The sequence below is a fragment of the Oncorhynchus gorbuscha genome, unplaced genomic scaffold, assembly GCF_021184085.1.
Source record: "Oncorhynchus gorbuscha isolate QuinsamMale2020 ecotype Even-year unplaced genomic scaffold, OgorEven_v1.0 Un_scaffold_5155, whole genome shotgun sequence".
NCBI lineage: Eukaryota > Metazoa > Chordata > Actinopteri > Salmoniformes > Salmonidae > Oncorhynchus > Oncorhynchus gorbuscha.
The window spans coordinates 7,977-28,444 of NW_025749022.1; the positions used below are offsets into that span (position 1 = coordinate 7,977).

Sequence of the window (20,468 nt, forward strand, 5' to 3'; positions counted from 1 at the left end):
GCTCCAGTGGTGTCGTACTACTATGACCTCGAAAACAACACTGCACATGTCCGGTGGATGTGACAATAAAATGTTGTTTTTGAAAGTTTTTTTTTTTTAGTGTTCTAAAGAGGCCCAGCGCATACCAGGAAGTGTTCTAAAAGAGGCCCAGCGCATACCAGGAAGTGTTCTAAAAGAGGCCCAGCGCATACCAGGAAGTGTTCTAAAAGAGGCCCAGCCCATACCAGGAAGTGTTCTAAAAGAGGCCCAGCGCATACTAGGAAGTGTTCTAAAAGAGGCCCAGCCCATACCAGGAAGTGTTCTAAAAGAGGCCCAGCGCATACTAGGAAGTGTTCTAAAAGAGGCCCAGCCCATACCAGGAAGTCAGTCAGATCAGGACGAGAAGTTAGGAATTAAATAATCAACGCAATAATTAGAAAAATTATATGAAAAACTAATTAAACAAGGGTGGTGGGATAGAGTAAGGGTAGAGTAGGGAGGGAAGGAGGGGGGGGGAGTAAGGGTAAAGTAGGGAGGGAAGGAGGGGGGAGTAAGGGTAAAGTAGGGAGGGAAGGAGGGGGGAGGGAGAGAGTAAGGGTAAAGTAGGGAGGGAAGGAGGGGAGAGAGAGAGAGAGAGTAAGGGTAAAGTGGTAAAGTAGGGAGGGAAGGAGGGGAGGGAGAGAGAGAGAGAGAGAGTAAGGGTAAAGTAGGGAGGGAAGGAGGGGAGAGAGAGAGTAAGGGTAAAGTAGGGAGGGAAGGAGGGAAGAAGGGTAAAGTAGGGAGGGAAGAAGGGGAGAGAGAGAGAGAGAGAGAGAGACAGAGAGACAGAGAGACAGAGAGACAGAGAGACAGAGAGACAGAGAGACAGAGAGACAGAGAGACAGAGAGACAGAGAGACAGAGAGAGAGAGAGACAGAGAGAGAGAGAGACAGAGAGAGAGAGAGACAGAGAGAGAGAGAGAGAGAGAGAGAGAGAGAGAGAGAGAGAGAGATAGAGATAGATAGATAGATAGATAGATAGATAGATAGATAGATAGATAGATAGATAGAGTAAGGGTAGAGTAGGGAGGGAAGGAGGGGAGAGAGAGAGAGATAGAGTAAGGGTAGAGTAGGGAGGGAAGGAGGGAGAGAGAGAATGTATTGCAGAGGTTAGTATCATGGTTTGTGCTGCCAGTTGGAGGATGGATAGCAGAGGGGAGGGGTAGAAGGGCTGAAAAGGGAGAAGAGAGGGAATGATAGAGTTTACACAGTAGTTATTGTTGTGGGTAGTATGGTTGATGTGGTGGGTGCTGGGGCTGCTGTTGGTAGGTGTAGGGGTGCTGCTGTGTGGGGGGGGTCCCGGGGAAGCCCCCCTGTCCGGGTGCTGGGGCCTGCTGATAGGGGACGTAGGGCTGCATGTTAGGCTGCATAGCGGGGGGCATGTTGTACTGGCCGTACGCTGCATACGGGTTATAACCCATGGGCATCTGGTAGGCATACCTGAGGATACAGAGGCAGAGTTAGGAGAGAGAGAGACAGAGAGAGACAGAGCGTTAGGAGAGACAGAGCGTTAGGAGAGACAGAGAGTTAGGAGAGACAGAGAGAGACAGAGAGTTAGGAGAGACAGAGAGAGACAGAGAGTTAGGAGAGACAGAGAGTTAGGAGAGACAGAGAGAGACAGAGAGTTAGGAGAGACAGAGAGTTAGGAGAGACAGAGAGAGACAGAGAGTTAGGAGAGACAGAGAGAGACAGAGAGTTAGGAGAGAGACAGAGAGTTAGGAGAGACAGAGAGAGACAGAGAGTTAGGAGAGACAGAGAGTTAGGAGAGACAGAGAGAGACAGAGAGTTAGGAGAGACAGAGAGAGACAGAGAGTTAGGAGAGAGACAGAGCGTTAGGAGAGACAGAGAGTTAGGAGAGACAGAGAGAGACAGAGAGTTAGGAGAGAGACAGAGCGTTAGGAGAGACAGAGAGTTAGGAGAGACAGAGAGTTAGGAGAGACAGAGAGTTAGGAGAGAGACCGAGACAGAGAGTTAGGAGAGAGACCGAGACAGAGTTAGGAGAGAGACCGAGTTAGGAGAGAGACCGAGAGAGTTAGGAGAGAGACAGAGAGAGTTAGGAGAGAGTTAGGAGAGAGACAGAGAGAGTTAGGAGAGAGACAGAGCGTTAGGAGAGAGACAGAGCGTTAGGAGAGAGACAGAGCGTTAGGAGAGACAGAGAGAGTTAGGAGAGAGACAGAGAGAGTTAGGAGAGAGACAGAGAGAGTTAGGAGAGACAGAGAGAGTTAGGAGAGACAGAGAGAGTTAGGAGAGACAGAGAGAGTTAGGAGAGACAGAGAGAGTTAGGAGAGAGACAGAGAGAGTTAGGAGAGAGACAGAGCGTTAGGAGAGAGACAGAGAGAGTTAGGAGAGAGACAGAGAGAGTTAGGAGAGACAGAGAGAGTTAGGAGAGAGACAGAGAGAGTTAGGAGAGAGACAGAGCGTTAGGAGAGAGACAGAGAGAGTTAGGAGAGACAGAGAGAGTTAGGAGAGACAGAGAGAGTTAGGAGAGACAGAGAGAGTTAGGAGAGACAGAGAGAGTTAGGAGAGACAGAGAGAGTTAGGAGAGAGACAGAGAGAGTTAGGAGAGAGACAGAGAGAGTTAGGAGAGACAGAGAGAGTTAGGAGAGAGACAGAGCGTTAGGAGAGAGACAGAGAGAGTTAGGAGAGAGACAGAGAGAGTTAGGAGAGAGACAGAGAGAGTTAGGAGAGAGACAGAGAGAGTTAGGAGAGAGACAGAGAGAGTTAGGAGAGAGTTAGGAGAGAGACAGAGAGAGTTAGGAGAGAGACAGAGAGAGTTAGGAGAGAGACAGAGAGAGTTAGGAGAGAGACAGAGAGAGTTAGGAGAGAGACAGAGAGAGTTAGGAGAGAGACAGAGAGAGTTAGGAGAGAGACAGAGAGAGTTAGGAGAGAGACAGAGAGAGTTAGGAGAGAGACAGAGAGAGTTAGGAGAGAGACAGAGAGAGTTAGGAGAGAGACAGAGAGAGTTAGGAGAGAGACAGAGAGAGTTAGGAGAGAGACAGAGAGAGTTAGGAGAGAGACAGAGAGAGTTAGGAGAGAGACAGAGAGAGTTAGGAGAGACAGAGAGAGTTAGGAGAGACAGAGAGAGTTAGGAGAGACAGAGAGAGTTAGGAGAGACAGAGAGAGTTAGGAGAGACAGAGAGAGTTAGGAGAGAGACAGAGAGAGTTAGGAGAGACAGAGAGAGTTAGGAGAGAGACAGAGAGAGTTAGGAGAGACAGAGAGTTAGGAGAGACAGAGAGTTAGGAGAGACAGAGAGTTAGGAGAGAGACCGAGACAGAGAGTTAGGAGAGAGACAGAGAGAGTTAGGAGAGACAGAGAGAGTTAGGAGAGAGACAGAGAGAGTTAGGAGAGAGACAGAGCGTTAGGAGAGACAGAGAGAGTTAGGAGAGAGACAGAGCGTTAGGAGAGAGACAGAGAGAGTTAGGAGAGAGACAGAGCGTTAGGAGAGAGACAGAGCGTTAGGAGAGAGACAGAGAGAGTTAGGAGAGAGACAGAGCGTTAGGAGAGAGACAGAGAGAGTTAGGAGAGAGACAGAGAGAGTTAGGAGAGAGACAGAGCGTTAGGAGAGACAGAGAGAGTTAGGAGAGAGACAGAGAGAGTTAGGAGAGAGACAGAGCGTTAGGAGAGAGACAGAGCGTTAGGAGAGAGACAGAGAGAGTTAGGAGAGAGACAGAGCGTTAGGAGAGAGACAGAGAGAGTTAGGAGAGAGACAGAGCGTTAGGAGAGAGACAGAGAGAGTTAGGAGAGAGACAGAGAGAGTTAGGAGAGAGACAGAGAGAGTTAGGAGAGAGACAGAGAGAGTTAGGAGAGACAGAGAGTTAGGAGAGAGACCGAGACAGAGAGTTAGGAGAGAGACAGAGCGTTAGGAGAGAGACAGAGCGTTAGGAGAGAGACAGAGCGTTAGGAGAGACAGAGAGTTAGGAGAGACAGAGAGAGTTAGGAGAGAGACAGAGAGAGTTAGGAGAGAGACAGAGAGCGTTAGGAGAGAGACAGAGAGTTAGGAGAGACAGAGAGTTAGGAGAGACAGAGAGTTAGGAGAGAGACCGAGACAGAGAGTTAGGAGAGAGACCGAGACAGAGAGTTAGGAGAGAGACCGAGACAGAGAGTTAGGAGAGAGACCGAGACAGAGAGTTAGGAGAGAGACCGAGACAGAGAGTTAGGAGAGAGACCGAGACAGAGAGTTAGGAGAGAGACCGAGACAGAGAGTTAGGAGAGAGACCGAGACAGAGAGTTAGGAGAGAGACCGAGACAGAGAGTTAGGAGAGAGACCGAGACAGAGAGTTAGGAGAGAGACCGAGACAGAGAGTTAGGAGAGAGACCGAGACAGAGAGTTAGGAGAGAGACCGAGACAGAGAGTTAGGAGAGAGACCGAGACAGAGAGTTAGGAGAGAGACCGAGACAGAGAGTTAGGAGAGAGACCGAGACAGAGAGTTAGGAGAGAGACCGAGACAGAGAGTTAGGAGAGAGACCGAGACAGAGAGTTAGGAGAGAGACCGAGACAGAGAGTTAGGAGAGAGACCGAGACAGAGAGTTAGGAGAGAGACCGAGACAGAGAGTTAGGAGAGAGACCGAGACAGAGAGTTAGGAGAGAGACCGAGACAGAGAGTTAGGAGAGAGACCGAGACAGAGAGTTAGGAGAGAGACCGAGACAGAGAGTTAGGAGAGAGACCGAGACAGAGAGTTAGGAGAGAGACCGAGACAGAGAGTTAGGAGAGAGACCGAGACAGAGAGTTAGGAGAGAGACCGAGACAGAGAGTTAGGAGAGAGACCGAGACAGAGAGTTAGGAGAGAGACCGAGACAGAGAGTTAGGAGAGAGACCGAGACAGAGAGTTAGGAGAGAGACCGAGACAGAGTTAGGAGAGAGACCGAGACAGAGAGTTAGGAGAGAGACCGAGACAGAGAGTTAGGAGAGAGACCGAGACAGAGAGTTAGGAGAGAGACCGAGACAGAGTTAGGAGAGAGACCGAGACAGAGTTAGGAGAGAGACCGAGACAGAGTTAGGAGAGAGACCGAGACAGAGTTAGGAGAGAGACCGAGAGAGAGTTAGGAGAGAGACAGAGAGAGTTAGGAGAGACAGAGAGAGTTAGGAGAGACAGAGAGAGTTAGGAGAGACAGAGAGAGTTAGGAGAGACAGAGAGAGTTAGGAGAGACAGAGAGAGTTAGGAGAGACAGAGAGAGTTAGGAGAGACAGAGAGAGTTAGGAGAGACAGAGAGAGTTAGGAGAGACAGAGTTAGGAGAGACAGAGAGAGTTAGGAGAGACAGAGAGAGTTAGGAGAGACAGAGAGAGTTAGGAGAGACAGAGAGAGTTAGGAGCGCGAGGGGGAGGGATAGTTAGAAGAGAGAGCGACAGAGAGAGTTAGGAGAGAGAGGGGGAGGGATAGTTAGAAGAGGGGAGGAAGAGAGAATAGCAATGGAAGTGTGACTAGAACAACAGACGGATAACAGTTGTGCAACTCTCACAGTCTGCCGACTGGGACAATAAAGGTATTGATTCACCCTGGGTATCCCTGGTAGGTGGGGTAAGGCGGTCCCTGTGCCTGTGAGGGAGGGGCCATGGGTGGGGGGTTTGCTGGTTGAGGCTGGTTGTCTGGAGGGTTACCAGGTGCGGAGGCAGCCTGGGGGGTGAAGGCAGGGGGAGGGGGCCGCTGGGGCGGCTGGGCCTTCACCTGGGGCTGCTGGGAACGGGAAAGAAGGGAAAATCAGAGATCAATAAAAAAATAAATAGATAACTACTAAACACGGATAAACATTTCATTTATTGATCGCTTGAAAAATGTTATTTTTCACAATAAGAGACAACATTACAGTCCTGTTTATCTCGGTCGTATTTGAGCAAGTTTGATTAGGCTGAACCGGTGTGAACCGGTGAAGAGAAGCAGCCTGATCTCATCCTCTAGAGGAGCAGCCTGATCTCATCCTCTAGAGGAGCAGCCTGATCTCATCCTCTAGAGGAGCAGCCTGATCTCATCCTCTAGAGGAGCAGCCTGATCTCATCCAACAGTAATCTGTGCTGCCCGGTCATATGGTCAACAAGGCAGCATGGCAGCAAGGCAGCATGGCAGCATGGCAGCATGGTCTTCTCCATAACATATAGGTGTGAATTGTCCAACGTGTTTCTCCTTGAGAAGGAACAAACTGTTTTGTTTTGTTTGTTAAACATTCTTAAAACTGTCTGTTTAAACTACACAGCTCAGTCCCCCATGTAAACACATCAAGACATGTTACCAGAGGTATCTTCATAATCACCAAGTCAAGAACAGACTATGGGAGGTGTACAGAACTACATAGAACCATGACTACAGGGAAATCTATTCCACATTAGGTAACTCACACAAGCAGTAAAATAAGATTTTTAAAAAATCAGATCAAAATGCACCTTTGGGAACAGGGAGGTACAACACACACACACACACACACACACACACACACACACACACACACACACACACACACACACACACACACACACACACACACACACACACACACACACACACACACACACACACACACACACACACACACACACACACACACACACACACACACACACACACACACACACACACACACACACACACACACACAGCTGGATAGTGTAGTAGTAGAGTAGTGGCCGTGGGTCCACATTGCATTATGAAAACTGTTGTAAAAGGTATTTAATGTTTAAGAATTGTATTATAATGTATATTACTGCCTTACTCTTCCTGGGGTCCAGCAAAAATGGATCTGTTGCCTTGGCGTTTTACATATAAACTCAAAAAAAGAAACGTCCTCTCACTGTCAACTGCGTTTATTTTGAGCAAACTTAACATGTGTAAATATTTGTATGAACATGACAAGATTCATAAACTGAGACATAAAACTGAACAAGTTCCACAGACATGTGACTAACAAAAATGGAATAATGTGTCCCTGAACGAAGAGGGGGTCAAAATCAAAAGTAACAGTCAGTATCTGGTGTGGCCACCAGCTGCATTAAGTTCTGCAGTGCATCTCCTCCTCATAGACTGCACCAGATTTTCCAGTTCTTGCTGTGAGATGTTACCCCACTCTTCCACCAAGGCACCTGCAAGTTCCCGGACATTTCTGGGGCGGAATGGCCCTAGCCCTCACCCTCCGATCCAACAGGTCCCAGACGTGCTCAATGGGATTGAGATCCGGGCTCTTCGCTGGCCATGGCAGAACACCGACATTCCTGTCTTGCAGGAAATCATGCACAGAACGAGCAGTATGGCTGGTGGGATTGTCATGCTGGAGGGTCATGTCAGGGTGAGCCTGTAGGAAGGGTACCACATGAGGGAGGAGGATGTCTTCCCTGTAACGCACAGCGTTGAGATTGCCTACAATGACAACAAGCTCAGTCCGATGATGCTGTGACACACCGCCCCAGACCATGACGGACCCTCCATCTCCAAATCGATCGTGCTCCAGAGTACAGGCCTCGGTGTAATGCTCATTCCTTCGACGATAAACGCAAATCCGACAATCATCCCTGGTGAGACCAAACCGCGACTCGTCAGTGAAGAGCACTTTTTGCCAGTCCTGTCTGATCAAGTCACGGTGGGTTTGTGCCCATAGGCGATGTTGTTGCCGGTAATGTCTGGTGAGGACCTGTCTTACAACAGGCTTACAAGCCCTCAGTCCAGTCTCTCTCAGCCTCTTGTGGACAGTCTGAGCACTGATGGAGAGATTGTGTGTTCCTGGTGTAACTCAGGCAGTTGTTGTTGCCATCTTGTACCTGTCCCGCAGGTGTGATGTTTGGATGTACCGATCCTGTGCAGGTGTTGTTACACGTGGTCTGCCACTGCGAGGACGATCAGCTGTCCGTCCTGTCTCCCTGTAGCGCTGACTTAGGCGTCTCACACCACGGACATTGCAATTTATTGCCCTGGCCACATCTGCAGTCCTCATGCCTCCTTGCAGCATGCCTAAGGCACGTTAACGCAAATGAGCAGGTAACCTGGGCATCTTTTTTTTTGTGTTTTTCAGAGTCAGTAGAAAGGCCTCTTTAGTGTCCCAAGTTTTCATAACTGTGACATCAATTGCCTACTGTCTGTAAGCTGTTCGTGTCTTAACGACCGTTCCACAGGTGCATGTTCATGAATTGTTTATGGTTCATTGAACAAGCATGGGAAACAGTGTTTACACCCTTTACAATGAAGATCTGTGAAGTTATTTGGATTTTTACAAATGACCTTTGAAAGACAGGGTCCTAAAAGGGGTATGTTTCTTTTTTTGCTGAGTTTATTTCCACACTATGAGGTTGGAATCATACCGTGAAATTCAGAAAACTATGATATCCTTTTAGAGCCGTTTGAAAAGACCGCCTGAAATTTCAGCCTGTTTTGGGATGGAGTTTTGGCCTGCCTGGTGTAAATGATTCAATCGACCAATAAGAAAGAGAGTTCCAAACCTCTCTGCCAATAACAGCCAGTTTTCAGTTTTCCCCTCCCCCCTTGCAGGCCGGCAACATTTCTGCTTGAGAAATTGCTCTTTGCAAAGAAGCTATTTTTGAAAACAATGACAGTCAGGTACTTAATTGTTAACCAGAAATGATTTGATATTGAGATAAAAACATATTCATTTGACCTTTAACATACAGTACTAGTCAAAAGAACCAGAGCTCCCGAATGGCGCAGCGGTCGAAGGCACTGCATCTCAGTGCTAGAGGTGTCTCTACAGACTCCGGTTCGATTTCAGGCTGTATCACAGCCGGCCGTGATTGGGAGTCACACAATTGGTTTGGGTGGGTCGTCATTGTAAATAAGATTTTGCTCTCAACCGACTTGCCAAGTTAAAAAAATATATATATATTTAACAACCTCAGACTGGTGGAAATCTGTCCTTTGGTCTGATGAGTACAAATTTAATTTTTGGTTCCAACCTTCGTGTCTTTGTGAGACGTAGATTAGGTGAACGGATGATCTCTGCATGTGTGGTTCCCACCGTGAAGCATGGAGGAGGAGGTGTGATGGTGCTTTGCTGGTGACACTGTCTGATTTATTTTCGAATATAAGGCACACTTAACCAGCATGGCTACAACAGCATTCTGCAGTGATACACCATCCCATCTGGTTTACACTTAGTGGGACTATCATTTGTTTTTCAACAGGACAATGACCCAACACACCTCCAGGCTTTGTAAGGGCTATTTGACCAAGAAGGAGAGTGATGGAGTACTGCATCAGATGACCTGGCCTCCACAATCACCCGACCTCAACCCAGTGGAGATGGTTTGGGATGAGTTCGTATGTTTTATATCTTCAGCATTATTCTACAATGTAGAAAATAGTCAAAATAAAGAAAAACCCTTGAATGAGGAGGTTTATCCAAGCCTTTGACTGGTAGTGTAAGTCAAACCAATGTTTATAGGGAAAATAGGAGCAGAAAAGCGAATGTAGCCTCCAGAGTGGAGCAGCAGTCTACGGCAGCACTACAGACCCGGGTTCGATCTCAGGCCGTGCCGGGAACGATTGCAGGGCACAATGGTTAGGGGGGGCGTTTGGCTGGGGGGGGTTTAGCTGGGGCGGCGGGGGCTTTACTTGGCTCTTGCGACTCCTGGTGGCGGGGTCCGGGCGCCTGCAGGCGGACTTCGGTCGGCAGTTGAACGGTTAAGTGTTAAGAAGTGCGGTTTGGCGGGTCATGTTTCAGAGGATGCATGACTCCACCTTTCTCTCCCGAGGCCCTTGAGGAGTTGCAGCGGAGACACGATCGTAATTGGAGAAAAAGAGGGTCAAATAAAATAAAACATATTTTTTTTTTAAAGGATTCTGTAAACCAGAATAAACTTTTTTTTTTTTTAAACTGAACCATTTTTTAAAACAACCTGCCCCTATTTCTGACCACCCCTCCCCCAGTACATTTCCATCGGTCCCTTAATGGAGTCACCTCTTTGGTACAGAGCTGCCCTCTGATTCGATCCTCCCACCTGCCCATCAATGATTGGCTACTTACAAAGACAGTCCTGGGAGCAGGGGTTGGGTCGGCGGCAGTGGGAGCAGGGTTAGTCTGGTAGGCGGGGACATTAAAGGACGGGGCGCTGGGCTCCCTGGCGATGCTCTGCTGCAAGTCCCTGGGTGGGTAACCACAACAACAGCAATGTCAGTCGGCGGTCACCACGGCAACCACAACATCAGTTGATAGTCACGGTTCCTTCTTGTGCACATGAATCACCCCCAAGACAAGTTAATCAAATGGCTACCATGACAACTCACATTGACTTTCTTTGTTTATCTATAAGTTAGTTGTTGTGCACCAACTCTTGCACTACCCAGACACTCTCTACCCCCACACACTCCCCAGACTCTACCCACACACACTCTCTACCCCCACACACTCCCCACACACACTCCCCAGACTCTACCCCCCACACACTCCCCAGACTCTACCCCCACACACTCCCCAGACTCTACCCCCCACACACTCCCCAGACTCTACCCCCACACACTCCCCAGACTCTACCCCCACACACTCCCCAGACTCTACCCCCACACACACACCCCAGACTCTACCCCCCACACACACACCCCAGACTCTACCCCCACACACCCCAGACTCTACCCCCACACACCCCAGACTCTACCCCACACACCCCAGACTCTACCCCCACACACCCCAGACTCTACCCCCACACACACACACCCCAGACTCTACCCCCACACACACACACCCCAGACTCTACCCCCACACACACACACCCCAGACTCTACCCCCCACACACACACCCCAGACTCTACCCCCACACACACTCCCCAGACTCTACCCCCACACACACTCCCCAGACTCTACCCCCCCACACACACACACCCCAGACTCTACCCCCACACACACACACCCCAGACTCTACCCCCACACACACACACCCCAGACTCTACCCCCCACACACACACCCCAGACTCTACCCCCACACACACACACCCCAGACTCTACCCCCACACACACACTCCCCAGACTCTACCCCCACACACACACTCCCCAGACTCTACCCCCACACACACTCCCCAGACTCTACCCCCACACACACTCCCCAGACTCTACCCCCACACACACTCCCCAGACTCTACCCCCACACACACTCCCCAGACTCTACCCCCACACACACTCCCCAGACTCTACCCCCACACACACACCCCAGACTCTACCCCCACACACACTCCCCAGACTCTACCCCCACACACACTCCCCAGACTCTACCCCCACACACACACCCCAGACTCTACCCCCACACACACACCCCAGACTCTACCCCCACACACACTCCCCAGACTCTACCCCCACACACACTCCCCAGACTCTACCCCCCCACACACACTCCCCAGACTCTACCCCCCACACACACTCCCCAGACTCTACCCCCCACACACTCCCCAGACTCTACCCCCACACACACTCCCCAGACTCTACCCCCACACACACTCCCCAGACTCTACCCCCCACACACTCCCCAGACTCTACCCCCACACACACTCCCCAGACTCTACCCCCACACACACTCCCCAGACTCTACCCCCACACACTCCCCAGACTCTACCCCCACACACACTCCCCAGACTCTACCCCCACACACACTCCCCAGACTCTACCCCCACACACACTCCCCAGACTCTACCCCCACACACACCCCAGACTCTACCCCCACACACACCCCAGACTCTACCCCCACACACACACCCCAGACTCTACCCCCCACACACACTCCCCAGACTCTACCCCCACACTCCCCAGACTCTACCCCCACACACTCCCCAGACTCTACCCCCACACACTCCCCAGACTCTACCCCCACACACTCCCCAGACTCTACCCACACACACTCCCCAGACTCTACCCACACACTCATGCTGCTGCTAGTCTGTTTATCTGTCTCGATAGCCTAGTCACTTTCACATACTGTATTACCTCAACTACCTCGTACCCCTGCACATTGCCTCGGATACCGGTGCTCCTTGTATATAGGATTGTTTGTGTTACCATTTTCTTTTTTAGCAAATATTTGTCTTAGTTTTTTTTCCCTTCTTTTTTTACTCTGCACTGGGCTCGTAATTAAGCATTTCAGAGTCTACACCTGTAGAGTCTACACCTGTAGAGTCTACACCTGTAGAGTCTACACCTGTAGAGTCTACACCTGTAGAGTCTACACCTGTAGAGTCTACACCTGTAGAGTCTACACCTGTAGAGTCTACACCTGTTGTAATCAGCGCATGTGACCAATAATTTGATTTGATCACCAATCACAGAAAACCCATAATGTAATCAATGATATTTCACTAATAAGACAATACTTTGATTATTACAAATATAACAATTGATGCATCATCATCATCATCACAGAGACGACATCACCACCACACACTTGAGCAGTTCGTCCCGTTCTGTCTTGCGCGCGAAGATGATGTCACTGCACTTGTTCTGGAACTTCAGCAGGATCTCTGTCAGGTCGTTGTAGAACTACAGAGAGAGAAAGACAGTGATTGGTCAGACTGATAAACTAGGTTTCCATCCAATAGAAAAAGATTATCATGTGAATATTTCAAAAATAAAAATAAAATCTGCATTTTCCAACCAGAGATGTTTCCATCAAAACGACTTGTTGCGGATAAAGGAAATCTGTGCGTGATGACGCAACGCACATTAGAGCACTTCCTGTCACGCTGTTACGTTTCCACGTAGCGAATAAAAAGCAGAAGTTCAATGCGTTTACGTTACATTTTCAACTCGACCGAGGATTTGGTCTCAAAAACTGTTGAGATAAATGACATACTTGTCCATTCTGGTTTTGGTGCATTACTTTAAACAGTTTGCTGATGAAAATGGGTTATATTAGATACGGATAAGAGCCAAGCACTGTCACCGACATTCAAATATGAACCTCAATATTTATTGGAAATTTGCACAAAGCTCATCACCTCAACCATCATCAGTCATTATAAATCCATACATCTAATGCCGTGTACACTCTGCTTCCCAACATCGTGGGGGACAACGTGACATATCATGGCCTGACTACATGTCCACCTAGACATGGTCATTTCAGCAATACATGAGTATCCACCCATGTCTAGCTTATTCAATATATATATATATATATACATATACATATATATATACATATATATACATATACATATACATACATATATATATACACACATACACACACACACACACACACACATACATACATTCTACTATTACAATATATATAAATCAGTTGTTTTTCCGGGCCAACAACCATTGTTACCGTGTATTGTTGGGAGAGAGAGTCCTAGAGACAACCCCCTCGTTCCCCAGAGACAACCCCCTCGTTCCCCAGAGACAACCCCCTCGTTCCCCAGAGACAACCCCCTCGTTCCCCAGAGACAACCCCCTCGTTCCCCAGAGACAACCCCCTCGTTCCCCAGAGACAACCCCCTCGTTCCCCAGAGACAACCCCCTCGTTCCCCAGAGACAACCCTTCCTGCCGTTCCCTTGTGCATTCTACTATTACAACCCAGTTTAGTAATGTCACCTTGTACATTCTACTATTTACAACCCAGTTTAGTAATGTCACCTTGTACATTCTACTATTACAACCCAGTTTAGTAATGTCACCTTGTACATTCTACTATTACAACCCAGTTTAGTAATGTCACCTTGTACATTCTACTATTACAACCCAGTTTAGTAATGTCACCTTGTACATTCTACTATTACAACCCAGTTTAGTAATGTCACCTTGTACATTCTACTATTACAACCCAGTTTAGTAATGTCACCTTGTACATTCTACTATTTACAACCCAGTTTAGTAATGTCACCTTGTACATTCTACTATTACAACCCAGTTTAGTAATGTCACCTTGTACATTCTACTATTACAACCCAGTTTAGTAATGTCACCTTGTACATTCTACTATTTACAACCCAGTTTAGTAATGTCACCTTGTACATTCTACTATTTACAACCCAGTTTAGTAATGTCACCTTGTACATTCTACTATTACAACCCAGTTTAGTAATGTCACCTTGTACATTCTACTATTACAACCCAGTTTAGTAATGTCACCTTGTACATTCTACTATTTACAACCCAGTTTAGTAATGTCACCTTGTACATTCTACTATTACAACCCAGTTTAGTAATGTCACCTTGTACATTCTACTATTACAACCCAGTTTAGTAATGTCACCTTGTACATTCTACTATTTTACAACCCAGTTTAGTAATGTCACCTTGTACATTCTACTATTTACAACCCAGTTTAGTAATGTCACCTTGTACATTCTACTATTTACAACCCAGTTTAGTAATGTCACCTTGTACATTCTACTATTTACAACCCAGTTTAGTAATGTCACCTTGTACATTCTACTATTTACAACCCAGTTTAGTAATGTCACCTTGTACATTCTACCATTTTACAACCCAGTTTAGTAATGTCACCTTGTACATTCTACTATTACAACCCAGTTTAGTAATGTCACCTTGTACATTCTACTATTACAACCCAGTTTAGTAATGTCACCTTGTACATTCTACTATTTACAACCCAGTTTAGTAATGTCACCTTGTACATTCTACTATTTACAACCCAGTTTAGTAATGTCACCTTGTACATTCTACTATTTACAACCCAGTTTAGTAATGTCACCTTGTACATTCTACTATTTACAACCCAGTTTAGTAATGTCACCTTGTACATTCTACTATTTACAACCCAGTTTAGTAATGTCACCTTGTACATTCTACCATTTACAACCCAGTTTAGTAATGTCACCTTGTACATTCTACTATTACAACCCAGTTTAGTAATGTCACCTTGTACATTCTGCGATTACAACTTTCAAGAGTACATTTAAAGCCGGACTGAGTTCCTTTAAACACACACAAATTTGGACACACATTGTAGAATAATAGTGAAGACATCAAAACTATTAAATAACTCATATGGAATCATGTAGTAACCAAAAAAAAGTGTTAAACAAATCAAAATATATTTTATATTTGAGATTCTTCAAAGGATGACAGCTTTGCACACTAATGCATTTCAATTAACAGGTGTGCCTTGTTAAAAGATAATTTGTAGAATTTCTTTCCTTCTTAATGCATTTGAACCAATCAGTTGTGTTGTGACAAGGTAGAGGTGGTATACAGAAGAGCCCTATTTGGTAAAATACCAAGTCCATATTATGGCAAGAACAGCTCAAATAAGCAAAGAGAAACGACAGTCCATCATTAATTTATGACATGAAGTTCAGTCAATCTGGAAAATTTCAAGAACGTTGAACGCTTCTTCAAGTTCAGTCGCGAAATCCATCAAGCACCATGATGAAACTGTCTCTCATGAAGACCACCACAGGAAAGGAAGACCCAGCGTCACCTCTGCCGGAGGACACGGTCGCTAGAGTCACCTCTGCCGGAGGACACGGTCGCTAGAGTCACCTCTGCCGGAGGACACGGTCGCTAGAGTCACCTCTGCCGGAGGACACGGTCGCTAGAGTCACCTCTGCCGGAGGACACGGTCGCTAGAGTCACCTCTGCCGGAGGACACGGTCGCTAGAGTCACCTCTGCCGGAGGACACGGTCGCTAGAGTCACCTCTGCCGGAGGACACGGTCGCTAGAGTCACCTCTGCCGGAGGACACGGTCGCTAGAGTCACCTCTGCCGGAGGACACGGTCGCTAGAGTCACCTCTGCCGGAGGACACGGACGCTAGAGTCACCTCTGCCGGAGGACACGGACGCTAGAGTCACCTCTGCCGGAGGACACGGTCGCTAGAGTCACCTCTGCCGGAGGACACGGTCGCTAGAGTCACCTCTGCCGGAGGACACGGTCGCTAGAGTCACCTCTGCCGGAGGACACGGTCGCTAGAGTCACCTCTGCCGGAGGACACGGTCGCTAGAGTCACCTCTGCCGGAGGACACGGTCGTTAGAGTCACCTCTGCCGGAGGACACGGTCGTTAGAGTCACCTCTGCCGGAGGACACGGTCGTTAGAGTCACCTCTGCCGGAGGACACGGTCGTTAGAGTCACCTCTGCCGGAGGACACGGTCGTTAGAGTCACCTCTGCCGGAGGACACGGTCGTTAGAGTTACCAGCCTCAAATTGTAGTCCAAATAAATGTTTCAGAGTTTAAGTAACACACATCTCAACATAAACTGTTCAGAGGAGACTGTGTGAATCAGGCCTTCATGATTGAATTGCTGCAAAGAAAACACTAATAAAGGACACCAATAAGAAGAGATTTGATTGGGCCAAGAAACACAAGCAATGGACATTAGACTGGTGGAAATCTGTCCTTTGTTCTGACGAGTCCAAATTTGAGATTTTTGGATCCAACCGTTGTGTCCTTGTGAGACACAGAGTAGGTGAACGGATGATCTCTGCATGTGTGGTTCCCACCGTGAAGCATGGAGGAGGAGGTGTGATGGTGCTTTGCTGGTGACACAGTCTGGGATTTATTTAGAATTCAAAGCACACTTAACCAGCATGGTTACCACAGCATTCTGCAGCGATATGCATCCCATCTGGTTTGTGCTTAATGGGACTATCATTTGTTTTTGAACAGAACAATGACCTAACTCACCTCCAGGCTATGTAAGGACAGTGATGGAGTGAAGGAGGAGGAGAGTGATGGAGTACTGCATCAGATGACCTGGCCTCCACAATCACCCAACCTCAACCCAATTGAAATGGTTTGGGATGAGTTGGACCACAGAATGAAGGAAAAGCAACAAACAAGTGCTCAGCATATGTGGGAACTCCTTCAAGACTGTTGGAAAAGCATTCCAGGTGACTACCTCATGAAGGTGGTTGAGAGAATGCCAAGTGTGTGCAAAGCTGTCATCAAGGCAAAGGCTGGCTACTTTGAAGAATCTCAAATATATTTTGATGTGTTTAACACTTTTTTGGTTACAACATGATTCCATATGTGTTATTTCATAGTTTATGTCTTCACTATTATTCTACAATGTAGGTTACTACATGATTCCATATGTGTTATTTCATAGTTTATGTCTTCACTATTATTCTACAATGTAGGTTACTACATGATTCCATATGTGTTATTTCATAGTTTATGTCTTCACTATTATTCTACAATGTAGGTTACTACATGATTCCATATGTGTTATTTCAGAGTTTTGATGTCTTCACTATTATTCTACAATGTAGAAAATAGTAAAAAATAAAAACCTTTGAATGAGTAGTAGTGTCCAAACTTTTGACTGGTACCGTATATATATATATTTTTGGGGGGGTGGGGACCCTGGCGCATCCCCAGGGTCACAGCCCTACAGTTTGGGAGCCACTGCCCTAGGCGACAGTTACCTTGGTGCCCTCTCGGAGGTTGCTGGTGATCTCTACGTAGCTGTCATGGGCTGAGGCCAGCTTCTTCAACACCTCCTCACGATCATTAGCCTCCGAGTTGGACTGCTTCAGCTTGGAGAACTCCTGGTGAGACGCCTGGGGGGGAGGAGACATCCAACAGTTGGAGATGGAAGGAGAATCTACAAGGATCTCTTTTTAGGAAGTATAAAGGGAAAGTGTGTGTGTATGTATGTATTTCAGGTGTGTGTGTGTGTATATATCATGTGTGTGTGTGCAAATCAGGTGTGTGTGTGTATGTGTATATATCAGGTGTTCAAACAGGTGCCATTAATACAGGTAACAAGTGGAGGACAGAGGAGCCTCTTAAAGAAGAAGTTACAGGTCTGTGAGAGCCAGAAATCTTGCTTGTTTGTAGGTGACCAAATACTTATTTTCCACCATAATTTGCAAATAAATTCATTAAAAATCCTACAATGTGATTTTCTGGATTTTTTTTCTCATTTGGTCTGTCATAGTTGAAGTGTACCTATGATGAAACTTACAGGCCTCTCATCTTTTTAAGTAGGAGAACTTGCACAATTGGTGGCTGACTAAATACTTTTTTGCCCCACTGTGTATATATCAGGTGTGTGTGTGTGTGTGTGTGTGTGTGTGTGTGTGTGTGTGTGTGTGTGTGTGTGTGTGTGTGTGTGTGTGTGTGTGTGTGTGTGTGTGTGTGTGTGTGTGTGTGTGTGTGTGTGTGTGTGTGTATATATATATATATAAATATATCAGGTGTGTGTGTGTATATATATCAGGTGTGTGTTTCTGTGTGTATATATCAGGTGTGTGTGTACCTGCACTTTGCCCAGCAGTTCTTCCTGAGAACGGAGGCTGGCCTGAACCCTCTGGCTGTAGCTGCCATATGATTGGTCCAGCTGGCTCATTGACAGTGCCTCCTCATTGATGGCCCCGTCCTGAGCCAGAGCCGTCAGGAAGCTGGAGGACATGTCAAAGGCCACGCCCTTAATCTCCACCTCCAACCCCTCCCTCTCCTTCTTCACTTCCTCTAGCTGGGCCAGCTGGGAACGCAACACACTCACCACCTAGAGAGAGAATACATACTGTTAAAACACACACACACACACACCTAGAGAGAGGGGATATACACACACACACACACACACACACACACACACACCTAGAGAGAGGGGATATACACACACACACTCACCTAGAGAGAGGGGATACACACACACACACACTCACCTAGAGAGAGGGGATACACACACACACACACACTCACCTAGAGAGAGGGGATACACACACACACACCTAGAGAGAGGGGATACACACACACACACCTAGAGAGAGGGGATACACACACACACACCTAGAGAGAGGGGATACACACACACACACCTAGAGAGGATACACACAAACACACCTAGAGAGAGGGGATACACACACACACACCTAGAGAGAGGGGATACACACACACACACCTAGAGAGAGGGGATACACACACACACACCTAGAGAGAGGGGATACACACACACACACACACACCTAGAGAGAGGGGATACACACACACACACACACACACCTAGAGAGAGGGGATACACACACACACACACACACACACACACACACACCTAGAGAGAGGGGATACACACACACACACACACACACACACACACACACACACACACACACACACACACACACACACACACACACACACACACACACACACACACACCTAGAGAGAGGGGATACACACACACACACCTAGAGAGAGGGGATACACACACACACCTAGAGAGAGGGGATACACACACACACACACACCTAGAGAGAGGGGATACACACACACACACTCCTAGAGAGAGGGGATATACACACACACACTCCTAGAGAGAGGGGATATACACACACACACTCCTAGAGAGAGGGGATATACACACACACACTCCTAGAGAGAGGGGATATACACACACACACCTAGAGAGAGGGGATATACACACACACACCTAGAGAGAGGGGATATACACACACACACCTAGAGAGAGGGGATATACACACACACACCTAGAGAGAGGGGATATACACACACACACCTAGAGAGAGGGGATATACACACACACACCTAGAGAGAGGGGATATACACACACACACCTAGAGAGAGGGGATATACACACACACACCTAGAGAGAGGGGATATACACACACACACCTATAGAGAGGGGATACACACACACACACACACACACCTAGAGAGAGGGGATACACACACACACACACACCTAGAGAGAGGGGATACACACACACACACACACACCTAGAGAGAGGGGATACACACACACACACACCTAGAGAGAGGGGATACACACACACACACCTAGAGAGGGGGGATATACACACACACACCTAGAGATGGGGGATATACACACACACCTAGAGAGGGGGGATATACACACACACACCTAGAGAGGGGGGATATACACACACACACCTAGAGAGGGGGGATATACACACACACACCTAGAGAGGGGGGATATACACACACACACCTAGAGAGAGGGGATATACACACACACCTAGAGGGGATATACACACACACACCTAGAGAGGATATACACACACACACACCTAGAGAGAGGGGATATACACACACACACACCTAGAGAGAGGGGATATACACACACACACCTAGAGAGAGGGGATATACACACACACACCTAGAGAGAGGGGATATACACACACACACACCTAGAGAGAGGGGATACACACACACACCTAGAGAGAGGGGATATACACACACACAGAGAGAGAGAATACACACACACACAGGTAAAGGACAGAATACACACGGTTAGCATACACACATACTCTCTCACCTCGCTGCCCTGCAGTGTCTTCACAGGATTGGCTGATGGTATGGCAGCAGTGAGTTCAGCCTCTGGTTTACAGAGCAGAGCGATCATCTCACAGTGTGTATTGTAACGCTCCCTGACCACCTGGTCCGCCTGCACTGCCTTGTCCAGCACACTGCGGAAGTTACCCCCCTCTGGACCGGGGGAGGAGAGGGAGGGGTGACAGAACATTTAACATCAGTGCTACACAACATGTATAAGTATTTAACAATAGGTGTGTGTACCTG

General features: G+C 47.6%; 1 protein-coding gene across 1 annotated transcript; it reads right to left on the reverse strand.

The window, feature by feature from the left end:
- Positions 1 to 1,089: 1,089 nt before the first annotated feature.
- On the reverse strand, positions 1,090 to 20,412 carry LOC124028972 (programmed cell death 6-interacting protein-like). Its single transcript, XM_046340854.1, has 7 exons — positions 20,206 to 20,412; positions 18,163 to 18,411; positions 17,327 to 17,461; positions 12,373 to 12,467; positions 9,975 to 10,092; positions 5,514 to 5,692; positions 1,090 to 1,457 (listed from the first exon to the last, which is right to left on the reverse strand). The coding sequence occupies exons 1-7, from the start codon at positions 20,410 to 20,412 to the stop codon at positions 1,232 to 1,234; spliced, it is 1,209 nt and encodes a 402-aa protein (XP_046196810.1). The 3' UTR covers positions 1,090 to 1,231.
- Positions 20,413 to 20,468: the final 56 nt, after the last annotated feature.

What these genes read in the sequence shown, in the direction of transcription:
- LOC124028972 (XM_046340854.1), bottom strand. Translation starts at nt 20,412, where the DNA reads ATGTTCTGTCACCCCTCCCTCTCCTCCCCCGGTCCAGAGGGGGGTAAC. An exon ending in GAACGGGACGAACTGCTCAA is followed by an intron (nt 10,093 to 12,372) that starts GTGTGTGGTGGT and finishes TTACCCACCCAG; the next exon opens with GGACTTGCAGCAGAGCATCG. An exon ending in CTGCTCCCAGGACTGTCTTT is followed by an intron (nt 5,693 to 9,974) that starts GTAAGTAGCCAA and finishes TCCCGTTCCCAG; the next exon opens with CAGCCCCAGGTGAAGGCCCA.